We start from the raw sequence: 16533 nt of genomic DNA, 5'->3' as shown, positions 1-16533 counted from the left end.
CAAACATGTCAAAGAACTTCCGCAGCTGGTAGGCTGTATGTTGCAGTACCCACCAGCCATGACAGACTGACTCGTCTTCATGACAAACTGTGTGTTCTTAACTTCTTTTAAGTGGTATACTTGGCTAGCCAAGTGATTAAAGTGCTTCATGTTCCTCCAGTCAGTTTCATCAACGATTGTTTGGTTTCAGGTTCCGTTCATGGAATCAGACGTTAATGTTTGATTGATTGTTTTCCTCTTTTTGTACAAATTGTGTGGGTTAACTGAATTGAGAACAAAATGAACTGTCTGATAACAAACAAGTTTCAAAATACAACAACCCTTAGTCATCTAGTCTTAGACTAACAACTAGTCTCTGAAATGAACATATTTTACTGAAAAAGTTATAGTAAAAAAAATATATATAATGAAAAGTCTTCATTTTCCTAGACATTTTCTAGACTTGTGGGCTTTCTTTATATTTGCTTCAGGGTCTGTCTGCGACTACCTTAGCCAGTGTCTTCACAGTTAGGTCAGGTCTTGAAAAGGCTTTTCACACCTAAGTACCCTTATTTTCAGCTTTTTCTGCTCCATGCAAAGTTTGTTTTTTGTTTGGGAGTTGTTTGAAGAAGGCAAGAACTTAAGGGTTCTGTGTGCGCTAGTTTGTCTTCACCACGTTCTGTGTCTGTGTGGCCCCCCTGGATGAGTCATATCAGTATTCATACCTATTGTGTTGACAGGAATTTGCAGCTGACAGGTTGTATATAGCTGTCACAATGACACCTATTGTATAGACATTCTGTTGATTTCTGGAAAAGAATGCAATGCCACTCTGCATTTCTGAAACACTTCCTGTAGCATGTAGTTTCTACCGTCATACAATTATGTCCCCATAAGTATGAATGGGTTCATTCTGTAAGAGTCAGTCATACACATGGTTCATGAGATCATTGACAGTGTCAGACAGAAACTATCTCAGGCAATCCTGTAGCCAATAGACAGTGTGTAGAGGTTCTCCTATAGCCATCCAAGAATGAATTATGTGTACTTGTGAACATATGCTTCCCTCGGTGTTATGACTTTCTGGGGTGTAATGGTGACATGCAAACAGTACCACTCTCAAGTAGTTTATTCAGCATTCACTGAACATGATCCTTTATTAAAGTGTATGGAAGACAGTTGTTAATTGTCCTTGCCAACACGTACATAAACATGATAAAGAAATGGAAATAAAGTGCAACAGATTTCTGGATACAAGTATAATGTTGTCGTTGAAAGCATATCTGACTTTCTCTGACTGAGCTCTTACGTCATTAGGTATGAGTCAGAATGGAAAATGCACTTCTACATATCTGATTTCAAGTGGACATGAGCTGTATTTTACATGTAACAAGATGATGCGTATTGAAGAGACATTTCTTCCCTCAGTATATATCCTACTGGGCTTGTGTTCCAGCAGGCAACATACTGAGTGCCTGGATCTACAGATCCCTTTCACATTGTCAGTTTGTTACAAACATTAAGTACTTCTCGATGTCAGTCTAGTCAAATCAACATCTGTTATATGATAGCTGTCTAGTCACATATTGACGAAATGCTTCAGAAGGACTTTAGTCTCACAATAACATATTCAGTGGGGAGAATCTGAAACTTCATAGACTGTCTTTAAAACTGGAGAATGCTGAATGTTATAATGGTGTACATTTGATGGTTTCTGTCCTTGATGTAACTGTTACTTCAGGTGATGATTTAAGGGGCAGGGTAACAGTGACTCACACAAGGATTTCATACAGATTTCTTTGACGTTGATTGATTGATATATCTTGAAACCTGCATTAGGCTTGATAGCTTGCAGATGTTCATAGATAATGACTTTCTCAGAAGTTACGGTGACGCTCATGTTTTTGTACTATTAAAACTTGTGGTATTATTGTCCCGATATCACAACAGCACAAACCTCAATAGGCACTGGTAGCATATGGCGGGACAGGGATCAAGAATGTAGCCATCAATCATGGTCATTTGTCTTCCACTCGCCAACTCTCAAGTGTAACATTTGGCTTTTGTCTAGTATGTGTTGATCATGGATCCAGTGGGCTAGAATCCATACATATTTACAGTGAGAATAACTCTGGTTTTATATCCATGTTTTGAACATTGGTCATTGCCAGATTGAAGTCAGTTGGAAAAGTTTGTTTTGTACCTGCTCAAGTTTAAATTTTAAGTATTTGCATTAGCAGATCAGATTTGCTTCTGTTACAGTCCTGTCTCAAGCTTTGTTATATAGACTTGTTTGAGGATCAATTTTAGAATATAAACACAAACAACTCCCTTTAATTCAATCTAAAACCAAATATGCTGGATTAATTAAAATAATTCAAAGCTGTAATTGGCATCTTTTTGGAAAATCTATTCAGTGACAGTTTTGTTGGAATAACCCATTGCGCTTGGTAAATGTGAAATGTCATTGCTTCACTTAAATGTTGATTGTTCTTTTTTCCTCATTAGTTTGTTGTCCTGGGAATCTGACTATGCATTAGTCCAATAGTAAAGAGTGCCTGTATTGATCTGTCCCAGGTAGCCTCTATTGTTAAGGACCATCGTGTGACTAAACGGACACAAATAGAAATTCCCTGGCTGTGAGTCACTGCCCAGGATCAATGTGTATCCCACTCACTGACAGCCATGCGGGTTGTTGTGTCACATGGTACTATCTTGATAACACTTCCAGAAACTCAGCAACAATCTGCAAAACCATGTTGCTGAGGGCGACCACTGTAATGACGGGTTCTTGATTTACTTGATAAAATAACATACAGTACATTTGCCTCATCGGAGGAAATACATGCAAATAATATTTCCCAGTTCCTCACAATGTGATAAATCTTAGTCAAACAATGTGACATTTGAATTGGAGAGTGATGTGTTATCGTCAAGCTGTTCAGTCAGCTGGTTTATCAAGTGAGGTCTAACATCAGCAACTGGCAACAAACTGTTATCTCTGATGTGAGTGAAACATTTGATGATGGAGTCTGCATGATGTTGATGTTTAGGTGCACATCATTCTTTACAGGGTCCACTCTCAAACAATTTATTTGTTTGAGGATATCCACATATCTTAACATCTACAAACGGTGTGATTCATATATTTCATACAAATGTCATGAAAGACAAAGTTTTGAAGTTCTTTTATGTATCTAAGGAAAGATTTTATGAGACTTCCAATGGTGTTGCCAGTTTTTCTTCAGCTCTGCTCAATTTAAAACCTTGCACTTCATTCATTTGGGCAAAATATATGATGCTGTATAAAGTGTATACATGTCTCTAACCATCCTCAACCTTATTGCAGGATTCAAATGCTGGGACACTGAAACCACTGGGATTGATATCAATGAGGAGCTTGCACAGATAGCCAACAGGGCTTCACTGGGAGAGGAAGGGCCCAATGGTGAGTTGTCTCCCCATGACAGGACAACTGCTTATGGAGTTGTTGTTATAGGTTGAAGCAATAACTGTCAGTCAAGCCTCACTGTGGGCAGATCTGAAGTTGATCGTTTGAGAATCCGGGATTTCATTATGTTTAATCTGAGGCTGACAGCTATTGCAGTAACCTCTGACAGTATTGTCAGGCATTTGGGATGGTCACTAGTTAGTCTCCTTGTATCAAGAATTACTATCACATGTCTTGACAATTCACCTAATATACATCTGTAATTCTAGTACTCCCCTCTCATTTTCATGTCTTTCCCTTTCACAGATGGACAAATTACAAAAGAGATTTTTACTGCTTCTGACTTTTTATGATTTCCAAGTAGATTAGCTAAATGGATGAAGGTACTGATAACCCCAGGATGTCACCTATCCTTGCCAGGTTGTTATTTACTGTAATCATTTTACCCTATATTTTTGAACTACCAGAATTGCTTTGATGCAAACAAGTAAACTTGTGTTTACTATATTGACTTTTGGTGGCCTTATAACAGCTAGGGTGTTTTAATCCATTTTAGGGGAAGCTTAATGCAGTTGCTTTCACAAATAGTTTTCTTCCATTTGAATTCGGAGGACCAGTATTCAATAAAGGTTGTCAATTTTATGTACGATGAAATAGTTTCTACCCTATTAATGTTGCCCTTTTTTAAAAATAGTTTGTACACAATTAATGTTGCCCTTTTTGAGTGACAGACAGTTATTATATCTGCAAGTTACATGTGACTCCAGAACTTGAGGCACTAACAACATGAATCAATACTGCTGCCATGGAAGCTGATGAAAAGTAGCGTGCATTATTTGTTGTGTCCTCATTATACAGATCTAACATAGGTAAATAGGTATAATCAATAGCTGTTCCCAGCTTGGTGTGGGTGAACTAAGTTCAAACACAGGTGCCTGGGAGTACTAGTATATGAATGGGGAAGGATATGCTTGGCTGCAGGTTGTACAGGGTCTTTGTTTTCTGAGTGGTAATGTCCTGAATCAGCCATTTTTCAATACAATTCATTATGTCATGTTCATTTCTTGCAAGTTTGCAGATTCTGAATGCATGTGATCAGGGAACAAGGAACAAGTAGTTATTGGAATGATTTTAAAAGAAAGATTTGGAAACTGTTTTTGTTTTTTATGTGACAGTTTTTGAAACATCAAAATATTTTTCAAAATGTATGAAGAAATTGGTTAAAGTATCAAATGAAAGTTGTTACAATCTTCATCAAATTTGGTTGCGTGGAAGAAACAAATTCCGATAACTCTGTTGATACCTTTTCCTGCTCACTTTATCACTTATAATAGCATGTGAAGTTATGAACTAGTATCAAGCGCTAAGCTTTGCCTTGCCCTATTTAAGCAGCTGACGATGCAGGGAAGGTAAAGGGAGGTAAGTCAGTCAGGACTACATCTGCACGCGCTACAAGACTCAAGTATCGCATGGCTTAAGCATGTGTTTTTATCCCCTGCCGTGCGTTTAGCTCGAAACGGGGGATATAGTATTAGGCTCCGTCCGTCCGTCCGTCCGTCCATAACATACGTATGTCCGTCCATACAAATTGGAATATCTTAAGAACCGTTCTCTAGATTCTTTTCATATTTGGTACCTAGGTTCATCACAGTATAAGAAAGGCCCAAGTCAGGTTTGGTGACCTTGACCTTCATTTCAAGGTCACAAGGGGGACTTTTATGTTTTACCTGCATGTTAAGCTATATCAAGAACCGTTCACTGGATTTTCTTCATATTCGATACCAAGCTTTATCTGGGGAAGGCGCAGGGCCCAGTCGTTTTTGGTGACCTTCACTTAATTTTCAAGGTCATGGTGACACTTTGAAGATTTCAGCATGTAAACCTGCATTTTAAGCTATCTCAAGAACCGTTCACTGGATTTTCTTTATATTTGAAACCAAGCTTTATCTAGGGAAGGCGCAGGGCCCAGTTGATTTTGGTGACCTTCACATAATTTTCAAGGAGAGGGTTTCACTAAGTTGGCATAACTTGTACCCAATCCATTCTCTTGAATAAATATGTTTAAATCAAATAATTTTCAAGGTCACAGAGACACTTTGAAGATTTCAGCATATTAACTTGCATGTTAAGATAGTCAGCAAGATATCTAAAAAAATATTCACTGGATTTGACACCAAGCTTCATCTAGGCAAGGCCCAGGGCCCAGTCAATTTTGGTGACCTTCACATAATTTTCAGGGTCACGATGACACTTTGAAGATTTCAGTATGTTAACCTGAATTGTCAGCAAGATATTTCAAGAAAGGTTCACTGGATTTTCTTCATAGACTTTCAAGACTTCCCTTGAATGTTTTTCAATAAGCAATTTCTTTAGTACTATTTTTGCATTTTTCATACACTATGACATTCATGTCAAGGTCAAAGTCAGTCTTGAAAATATGTGTGTGTTTGAACACCTAAAGAGCAAGATATCAAGAGAGGTTGATTGGTCATGCTTTTGTTGACATTTAACTTAAACTTTCATTACTTTATAAGTTTGATTTGATAATTTGCGGCGGGGGATTATGTCACCTTAGTGACAATGCTTGTTTTGTTACAAGTGAAAAGGTATAATGTTAATATGATCTACGTAATTTGTTCAGGTTGAAGACAAGGTCTTAATACAAGGCTTCAGCAAACACAAGAATCCATCAATTATCCTTCAGTTTACATTATGTTTTATCGATTAGTTAGTTCCTCTGAGAAGCTTAAATAGGGTGTTATCAAATATGTTTACATTTAGATTTATAATTGTAGGATTGTCAAATTTAAGTATGGCAAATGTGCATGTCTTGCTATTTGTGTAATTATGTTCAATGAAAGTACTCATGTTCATTTATTTAACATCATCTCATATTGAAGCTTCTTGTTCTAAAAACCCTCAATGTCCCACTAACAATTCCATTTTTCAGAATTAATGTCATTAATCAAAATAAGTTTTGTTTCGCATTATCTGTAATTTCCTAAGTTTTGAGAAGAATAGATGTGATGCCGTCTAAAATGATAAAATATGCTTTCTTACTCTCTTTGTTGTATATTTTCAATGTACATTTACAATGTGTTTAAGGCTTTTGTGTGTAAAGAATTCAGCCAATATGTGGGACTGGATTAATTCATATAATCACTTGGTGTTGTTGGCTTAATTCTAAATTCTATGTATATGTTGTCATAGCACAGATCATGGACAGCCACTGGATTATTTGACAAAATTAGAGAAAATTTCATGTTATGTTTGCATAAATGTATCGTTTTTAATTTATCTGAATCTCAACCAAAACTGAGAAAATTTGCTTTTGATGTTGTGAAATACAAAGTGATATTTGAAATAAATTGATCTCTATTAAAGGGAATACTGAGTGAGTGAAATGCTTTCAACTGTATGTTGTCTGTTAATGTAATTTCGTATGCATCATTTTATGTATCTATTTAACCCTCAAACAGCATACAGATAAAAATAAAAACATGAAATAAATTAATCCTGTACACCTTGAAAGGATTGATTTATTCGAGTTATATGTTATATATGAAAAAACAAAGTAACTATGGAGTCGAAAGAAATTTTGCCAAATAGCTATTTCTGTTTACTATTAATTACTTAAATATTTTTAATGCCAGAACTGATGATACGGGATAGAATTGGTCTTCAGCAACCCATGCTTGTCGTAAGAGGCAACTAACAGGATCGGGTAGTCAGGCTCAACAAATTGGTTGACACATGGTATTGGTGCTCATGTTCTTGATCACTGGATTGTCTGATCCAGACTCAATTATTTCCAGACCACCACCATATTGCTGGAATATTGCTGAGTGCGTTGTTCAACCACAAACAAGCAAATCATGCGAGACCTCTAGCTGCATGGTTCAGTCATACTTTTGATGTTAAATCATATCTCAATAGTTGGATGAATATGACCCTACATTTCATCATTTCAGATTTGCTATTCATGGTAAGGGGAAAAAAATGTTTTAAAGAATTGAAATGTTTTGAACAATTCAGTTTAACAGTAATAGAATGCAGCATCCAGTGTTGCATTAACAGAAACTGTGTTGTCTGACCATTGTTTCCATGTGTTGCAGGGGAGAGGACAATCCGCCACCGCTCCGACAATGTTGCTGTGGAGATCTTGGTAAACCCACAGGCCCAGACAGTCCGCCGATGCCTGAAAGGCTTCCTGAAGGTTGCCTGTCAGCTCAAGTTTCTCTTGTATGCTGGACATGCCTTCCAGGGATCTGGAGCTTGGGTCCTGCAAGATGATGTCTTCACCTTCAGCAACTTTGTCCACATCTTCAAAGATACTGATGTGGAAAATGCCTTGAAACAACAAGAGGATGTAAACCTAGTGTTTTACAGCCTGGCAGATGGTGACTGGAGTGCCAGTATCAATAAACAGGACTTTTCTAAGATTTTAAAGATCAAGGTGAACCCACCCCAGAAGTTAGACAGTGTCCATGGAGTCCTTCAGTTTACTGCCTATGTTAGTAGCTTTGTTAAGGCTCAGAGTCTCAACAGTTTGCTGTCTTCATCTGATGTTGTTGGTAACATTAGGTTCAATAAACCCACTCTGTACATATTCCCTGGTTGTCAAGGAGACTCTGCTCTCTTTGGTATCAGTGGATTCAGTCTCCTTGTCAATGGAGGATACAACAGAAAAGCCTGTTTTTGGGATTTCACTCGACACTTGGATAGGATAGATGCAGTGTTGTTAACCCATTTGGGGACTGATAATTTGTTCGGGCTTGGGTCAGTTTTGCAAAGAAAGAGTGTTGAGAACGTACATCCAGAAATAGGCTTTATGTATCTGAATTCCAGTGAGAAGACTAGGTCCTCACCTGCACCCAGTGTTGAGAATCTTAAAGACAAAGATCCTAGTTTGTTAATCAATTTGGCTGAAGAAGGCAATCGAATCATTGAGTACTCTAAGCAGTTGGGCCAGTTCCCACACCCATGTTCACGTAGTGTGACCGGCCAGCAGCAGGATCCAGTCAATCTCTACCATAAAGTAGGTCATGGCTCCCTTGATATGTTCATCCTGAACCCAGTCCAAGACAGCAAAGAGCTTAAAGAGTTCTACCAGCAGTGGAATAAACAGGTCAGCAACTTTGGTAGCAACCAACAATTCCCCCTGCCCAATATGTTGTCCATCTGTGCCCTGCTGGTGTGGAGGCCTGCTAATCCTACTGAGAAAATCACCAGAATCTTTTTCCCAGGAAATGCACCACAGAACAAAATCATTGAGGGTCTAGAAAGGATAAAGCATCTGAATTTCCTGAAACATCCAAGCTGCTGTCAGAAGGATCTAAATCAGCCACCAAAGAAAGCCACTGGAGGTGTCAGAGCAACTAAGCCTGCTGCACGTTCTACTCCTGTCAAAGCAGAATCTCCAAGAAAGTCTGAAACCCCTAAACCAGAAAGATCCAGACCTCTGACTAGCCCTGCTTCTAAAGGAAACAAGGTTGCTAAGGAAGATACCAATAAAAAGACTGCCAAGTCAAAGGATGTGAAAAAGGATGATAAGGAGAAAGAAAAGGCAGACAAAGCAAAATCATCAACTTCATCCAGCCCCTCAAAGAGCTCAGTCAAGAGTGCCAGCTCTCCTTCTAAGAGCCCAGTGGAACCAATTGCTCCTGTTGCAGCTGCCCTTGTGGATACATCACCACAAGAAGGTAGTCTGATTGACACATCTGTCCCAGTAGAGCCTTTGGTCAACCATATCAATGGAGATGCTGCAGTACCAGAACCCAAGCCTGAGGTTGATGAGACGCCTTTAATGAAGCCAGAGCAAATTGAAGCACTTCAATCAGAAGTTAGAGAATCTGATTCACCTGAACCTCTGCCTAACCCAGTTCAGTATGAAGCAGAGCCAGTCAACTCTGTCCCTGAAACAACACCGGTTGATGCCCAACCTCCATATGACAGACAGAAACTGGCTGAATTAGGCATCTATGATGATGATGATGACGAAACTGAAGAGGCTAATGGATCGGTACCAACTGAACCTGCAACTGAATCACCAGCAGGCACACCTGAGGAACCAGAGGAGATTGAGCAACCACAGTCTCTGCCTGAGCCAGTTGAAGTACCTGACCAATCCCATTTTGTTTCCGAGCCAGATCTTATTCAGGAAACAACTCCACAGAAAGAGGCTTTACCAGAAGTAGAATCTCAGGCTGATACTGTTACAGCTGATCCAGACATTGTACCCAACTCTGAAGAACCCGTGGTACAAGATGATACAGACCCAGCAGAAGAAATCCCATCTTCACCAGAACCAACTGAAGAGCTACAAGGATTTTCCTTTTCCAAAGGTGCAGACAGCCCCCTGGAACCAACTCCACAGTTCACTCAAGAGCCAGATGTTGTTCCTGTTATGCAAGGCCAAAATGCTTCTCTTGAACAGAGCATACAGTATGGTATCACTGATGACAATGGAAGACATATGGGAGGCATCAAGGAAGAAGAGGAGGATGAAGAGTCAGGGCGGGATTCTGAAGAAAAGCAGCTTGCAGAAGATCCATCCCGAGAAGAATCACTTGAGCTAGAAAGGAACCCAACTCCAGAGCCTGCTGATAAATTGCCTGATCCAGTGAGAGAGTCCCCTGAGCCAGTTGAACCGTCCCCCGAACCAGTTGAACAGTCCCCCGAACAGTCCCCTGAACAGTCCCCCGAACAGTCCCCTGAACAGTCCCCCGAACAGACCCCTGAACAGTCCCCCGAACAGTCCCCTGAACAGTCACCTGTACAGTCACCTGTACAGTCTCCTGAACCAGTTGGGCAAACATTAGAACCTGTTCATTCCTCTCCAGAACCAGAAGAAGCAGAAGAGAAAGTAGAGGACCATTTTGAAGAGAGACAGGAAGAACAGGTTGTACCTGTTGCAGAAGAAAAACCTAACATTGATAAACAATCCATCGAAGAGATGGGGATCTATGATGAGGAGGAGGAAGATGACATGGACCAAGCTGAAGAGAGGGATCCAGATGCCTTTGTGTATGAGAAAGATGTTGATCTAGGAGATGAAGAGGGACCACAAGAAACCAGAGGATCAAGTGAGGAGCAGGAGACCGAGGTGTCTGGGTTTGAAAAGGAAATCCTAACAGGTATTGTTGATCAAGCACCACCTGCAGGGAGTATTCCTGTTGATGAGAGATATGCAGATTTTGATCAGCAAGAAGCATCCAGGGCATCAGAATCACCAGAGAAAGAAGCTGATGGAGTTCAAAGGGTTGAGGAGAGTCCAGAACATGATGAATTTCAGAGAGATAGCATTGAAAGGGAACAGGAGCAGCAGGAGTCCTCCAACATCCCAGAAGCATTTGAAAAGGATGAAACACCAACACCTGGTGAGAGTTTGTCCTTTGACAATCAAACAGGTGATCAACAATCATTAGCAACTGACTCAGCAGTAGCTAGTGACATACAGGATGACAGCAATATCAGAGATGACACTGATTCAATTGATGGTGGAACTCCAGATGATGATAAAGATATTGATGAGTCCTTTGCAAAAGAGTGTAATTCACAGAAGAGTGAAGATGCAGTTGTTAATGGATCATCTGATCAGGACTTAATTAGTGTGGAAGACCCCCCAGCCAATATGAGGGGCATGGAAGCATCATCAAACCCCTTTGATAGTCTAGACCAACAAGGACAGAACCCATTTGTTGGAATTGACGAGACCAATCAAGCAGAACAAATACAAGGTTCCTTGAATCCTTTCAGCGATCAAAGTCCATTTGAACCAGAAAACAAGAAACAACCAGAAGGATTTGATCCTCTCAGTGAATGGGGACAACCTATGGGTCTGCCATCCCCACCCCCACTTGATGACAGTAAGTCAGCCAGTCCTAGCAATGGAAAGACAACAAAAGCTTCAAAAACCACCAAGAATGGAGTTAAGGCTGCAGAAGCTAAAAAGGCAGATCTTTCCAAATCTTCAACTGGAGCAAAGAAAGCCCCAGAGAAACGTCCAGCTTCAGCTACAACTAAAACCACTACTAATAAAACAGCCAATGGCCCCAGCAAAGCAGAACCCAAGGCTAAAACAGCACGACCAACTGAGAAAAAAGCAGAGCCTAAGAAACCTGCCCCTGCCACTACCAAAGCACCTACCCGTACTCGCCCTGCCACAGCACCTGCACGAGCTGAACCAGCAAAGACTACACGTACTGCCCCTGCCCCTTCCCGTCGTCCTGCCACTGCTACAAGCAGATCATCACCCTCAGGTAGTCGTGGCCCACCATTGCCCCCTCTCACTGCCTTCTATGTCGACCTCACTTATATCCCCAACCATGGAGACCCGGCCTACAGTGATGTAGAGTTCTTCAAGAGGATCCGTGCTCGTTATTATGTCCTCAGCGCTTTGTCCCCAAATCCTCAGATCCTTAATTCCTTGCTGGAAGCTAAGAAGACTTGGGAGGACAAAGACCTAGAAGTGACAGTCATTCCAACTTATGACAATGAGACCCTTCGTCATTGGATGGGACTCCACAAGGAAGATCTGGGACAGTTGAAGATTGATGTCGCCCCTTCGGCTAGTCGTTGCACCATCCAGTTACAGGACCATGAAACCAGCTGTTCAGCTTACAGACTTGAATTCTAAAGCAGTTTCTTTGCAAGACTTGAATTAGAGATAGGAGGTTGATGTCAGTGGGCAGACATGACATAATATGTCCGCCACGAGCGTCTGCAGTCTGGCGGGAAGTACGAGTGCCAGATGTGAACATGGGTGTGAGGTCCTTTTGTTCCCTTTGTTGTATGTGACTTGCTATGTTCAAATTATGTGATCTAAATGCTGCTGTGACACAATATTCCTGGCTTTTATCTTTGCCTAAGTATTTAATATATTTATAGCCTGTATTGTTTGTATTTGGTCAGCTGTAGACACCTGTCTGCCTATGTGAGACAATACAACAGGTTCAACATAACATATTATGCCACAATATAGTCATGTTTTGCAAGAATGGGAGCAAAGAACTGAACTGTACGAAAAAACCAGAGATTGTTTTTAGTTCAAGACTTTAAGTGCCATGTAGAGTTTGCTCATTGTTTGTATAAACCTTGCTTTAGAAGATGCTAGCCATTTTGAGCCATCTATATGCAGAAATGTATAGTTTTGGAAAGTATGTTTTGGTGCGAAACTTGGGATGTAGGTGAATTGTAGCCATTTTAACCCTGGAGATTTGATGGTGTGACCTCAAGCTTTCTCTAATAATATCTGATTACAACGCAAATGTCTTGTTTGTACAGACAATATTCTGCACATCTGTGATGCCTTTTTTGTAATCTGACCATGTCTGGGCACCATATGTTCATCATAATCTACTCTAGTGCAACATAGTCAATGATTACCCTGCAATATATGCCAACATTGCTGAGTCTGCAGTTTTAACTTCTACTTTAATCTATCTGTAAAATGTTTGTCTTTTAACTTACATACTGAATTTCACCACACTATTGTTAAATACTTTCTTGTTTTACTGGCCTGAGATGAATGTTTGTAACCTTGGTTACTTGTCAAAGTGTATGTTTGTGATTGAGTAAAAGTTAACTGACTGCTATTTATGTTGATCTTAAATACAAACCTAACATCATTTTTAAGTGGTAATTAACAGTGGGGAGAAAGATATTTACTGAATATGTCATTTTTGACTTAGTGCAAAGAAAATGTAAATTGTGTAAAATTCCAAACAATGGGAAAAATGTCCGACTACTGTTTTATGAAGTTGTAAAAAATATAAAATGTTTCTTTTCATGTGTTTCAACAGGTTCTATGTACTTAATATGCAGACACCATTTAACCTGTCCTCTTATTGTAATTATTATTGTGACACCAAAGTCTTTCTCCTTAATTGTCATTCATCTAGAAAACTATTTGTAACATAAGTATTTAGTATATTGTAATGTTTCAACAACTCTTTACATCATGTCTGGATTGGAGAAATTAGGAAGAATGGTAATAGGGAAAGTTGTCCTTTGAGTGAGGGTTTGATTTAACTTTTTTCTCTTTTTCTTGAAATTGATTGAATCATGTAACAGCAACTGTAGATCAGGTATTATAGGAGAAGACGTCTAGGTTTTCTTCTCACCTTCAACATAGTGCAATTACCCCTGAGTTTCATCTATGTGCTACTCTGCGTTAACACATTTTATGTGCTTCCATTAAATACACATTTTGATTACGTAATTGTTGTTCTTCTTGAGTTGTCTCCCTTTGCACAAGTGGCATTCATATTATGTACCCTTTCATCTAAGATCAAGATATTTACAGCTAATACATTCATATTCAAGGTATGCCAAAAGCAGTTCAGGGGTAGAATAGTATTAGAATTCAGTCAGTATTATCTTAACTCTAATTATAAACATCAAGGAAATCATACTGTACTGCCAGAGACAAAATCCACAAGGGGGGATAACTCATAGACCATTATGTTTTCCTGCCTGTATTTCAGTTTCATTCATGTGAATCAATTCCTTTGTGAAGGCTGTAGATTTTGTTTTATTCATATGTGCCAGTTTGTTTATTTTCATACCTCCATGGATAGTAAATGTGTGATGTACAGCTTTTTTCTGCATTGTTGTTTTGTGTACTTTTATTGAATTTTTTTTCTGCATCAGTGTATGGCTATTAATGCCGGACAAATAAAGATGCTCTAAAAATTACTAAAAGATTCCTCGTTTCATTGTTGAGAATGATATCACATTTCTTGTGACAACAGCTGGGTGTTTATTATGTTATGTTTAGGATTACACTTTCTCAGTACAGCACCAACACTTTGTGTGCTGGCATTTTAGGTGCCTGACTTAGAGAGTGTGAGTTCGAATCCAGGATGGTACTCAATCTAACAAAAGTACAAAGTACTAGAATCTGTACTTTACTGAGAAAGTGTAATCCCAAATATCACATATGTTACATTTGACCACTGTCTAAGTGGCTTTGTGTATTCAGAGAATCACTATGTTGAGTGAGGTTGTCCTGTTGTCTGAACCCTTTTGAGCAGTTGTAGGGTGAACATTATTTATCTTTATTAAAACAGATAATCATAACATATAAAAACAACATATGATTGCAAAAGTCTATTATTTTTAGAAATTATTGTCCAAACAGTAATTCGAACCTCTGTGGTTTCACTTCATATCCTGAGAGGATGTTGCTGAGTTGTGCAATGCTTGTTTGATATTATACTGAAAAATTTGACAACATTTCAACTGTGTAAGGATAGATGTAAATGATGAAGTCTGCACCAGCCTGTCCGGTCAGTTACATTTTGAACAACAATCCACTCTGGGTCTGGGTATGATGGTATGCTATCAATCACATCACAGCCTGATCACCCAGTCCATTTAGTTTTCTTTTACAATCAGCTTACCCCAGTATCCCAACACACTGCCATACTGGATTAAGTACATCTTCATAAAGACATGAGATGTCCTGGTTCAGATGGCTAACATTAAACTCAAAACATATTCCGTAAATGTGTCGGTATTTTGTTTAAGTGATAGCGGGATGTTCTTTGAAGTCAATATATATTTTGTTCCTTCCAAATCCCAGGAGAAATCTGATTAACAAAGTTTCAATCTTTCAACCTCAGCTAATTTTCATTAATTTGGCCGAACTTGGAATCAAGATGGTTATGACAATTTGTTGCATATGGACACCATTTAAGAAAATTCATTTTCTATTAAGTTGTGAGGTTAGGTGAAATGTGGTTTAAGGTCATATTTGAGAATATTTCGCTTATATGAAGACCTGCATGCCTTTGTATGTATGGCTGCTTGTACTAGACCAGACTAAGCTGATTGTATAGTACTAGCTCACTTAGATACCATGCCCCAGTTAAGTATGAATACCCCACTCAGACACATTATACTGACTCCGAGCTGACCCGTCCTTGTTTTACCCATTACTGTGGACGGCAACAAGTACCATATTTTAACGTCTTTTAGTATGACGTGGCCAGGGATCGAACCCGCGACCTTCCGCACTCCGGGCGGACCTTTTAAGTTGTGATATACAGTACAACCAGAAATTATTGAGAATTTAAAGACTGTAAATTTTTTATTGTTTTCACTCATTACACACGTATTAAATATGACTATTAGCAGAACATAACTCCAGATTCAAAGACAGGTGAACAGTTAGTATTTTGTCAAGTCACCATGGGCAGCAATGCAGGCTTCAATGCGGCGGGGCATACTACTGATCAAAGTCGTGGTCCATGCTGTCCCAATATCGGACCACCCCTTCTTTCATTTCAGCAATATTTGTCAGATTTTTCTTATTGACACTTTCCTTCATAAGTCCCCAAACATTTTCTATTGGATTTAGGTCAGGTCTATAGCTTGGCCAATCTAATAATGTCATATTTTGGGTCCGAAACCAGGCCTGTGAATGCTTTGAACGATGTTTTGGGTCGTTGTCCTGCTGGAAAATCCAAAAATTTCCATAAAACACGTGAGCAGATGAAAGTAAATGTCCCTCGAGAATATCTGTGTACCGCTCACTGTTCATATTCCCTTCAAATACACAGAGGGGCGTTGCCCCTAACACAGATATGCCACCCCACACGTTAAATTTCGGACTGTACTTTGGGCGCTGATACAAAGGTCTTTCAGTTTGTTTGGTCCAGAATTTCAGTGTATTAGGAAACAGCCACACAGAACTTTCATCTGTTGGGCTATCTAGAGATTACTTCGCTGGCCATTAAGAAAAGGCGCCTTCGAAATGTTTGTTTAAGGTGACATTCAGCAATATTCCAGCTATACGGGGATGGTCTGTAAATACTTGTGTCTGGACCAGACAATCCAGTGATCAAAACAGAATGAGCATCGATCTAGGCAACTGGGATAGGATGGGATGTGTCAACCAAGTCAGCAGTGCATCTTACCACAAGCATTGGTTGGTGCAGACCAACTCTAACCCTTCTTGACGAGTGCACCTATTGACCAACATCAAAGCAACACCAGATCTGGCAGCCCAATACAGACATTTATCCACATTACTCCTTCAATATGATTTCATCAGTTCCCCTTTTTACTGTTGCGAGTATATGCCAACATACTTGCTG

The 16533-nt window shown here is 39.5% G+C and overlaps 1 protein-coding gene across 3 annotated transcripts in view; it reads left to right on the top strand.

Annotated features, from left to right (window-relative positions):
* Positions 1 to 14128, top strand: part of LOC124255776 (microtubule-associated protein futsch-like) — a 54758-nt gene extending 40630 nt beyond the window's left edge. The window contains exons 2-4 of one of the 3 annotated variants that reach the window (XM_046689692.1): positions 3329 to 3427; positions 4823 to 4849; positions 7546 to 14128. In XM_046689692.1, coding sequence (XP_046545648.1) covers positions 3329 to 3427; positions 4823 to 4849; positions 7546 to 12068 — 4649 coding nt within the window. In that variant the 3' untranslated portion in view covers positions 12069 to 14128. Of the gene's footprint in view, positions 1 to 3328; positions 3428 to 4819; positions 4850 to 7545 lie in introns of all 3 variants that reach the window. The other 2 variants (XM_046689691.1, XM_046689693.1) reach the window with 2 other exon arrangements.
* Positions 14129 to 16533: the final 2405 nt, after the last annotated feature.

The sequence above is a fragment of the Haliotis rubra genome, unplaced genomic scaffold (assembly GCF_003918875.1).
Source record: "Haliotis rubra isolate DU_JTF1 unplaced genomic scaffold, ASM391887v1 Scf61, whole genome shotgun sequence".
Classification (NCBI taxonomy): Eukaryota; Metazoa; Mollusca; class Gastropoda; order Lepetellida; family Haliotidae; genus Haliotis; species Haliotis rubra.
Note: the sequence above shows the minus strand (reverse complement) of the source record. Positions and strands in the feature narration are given on the sequence as shown.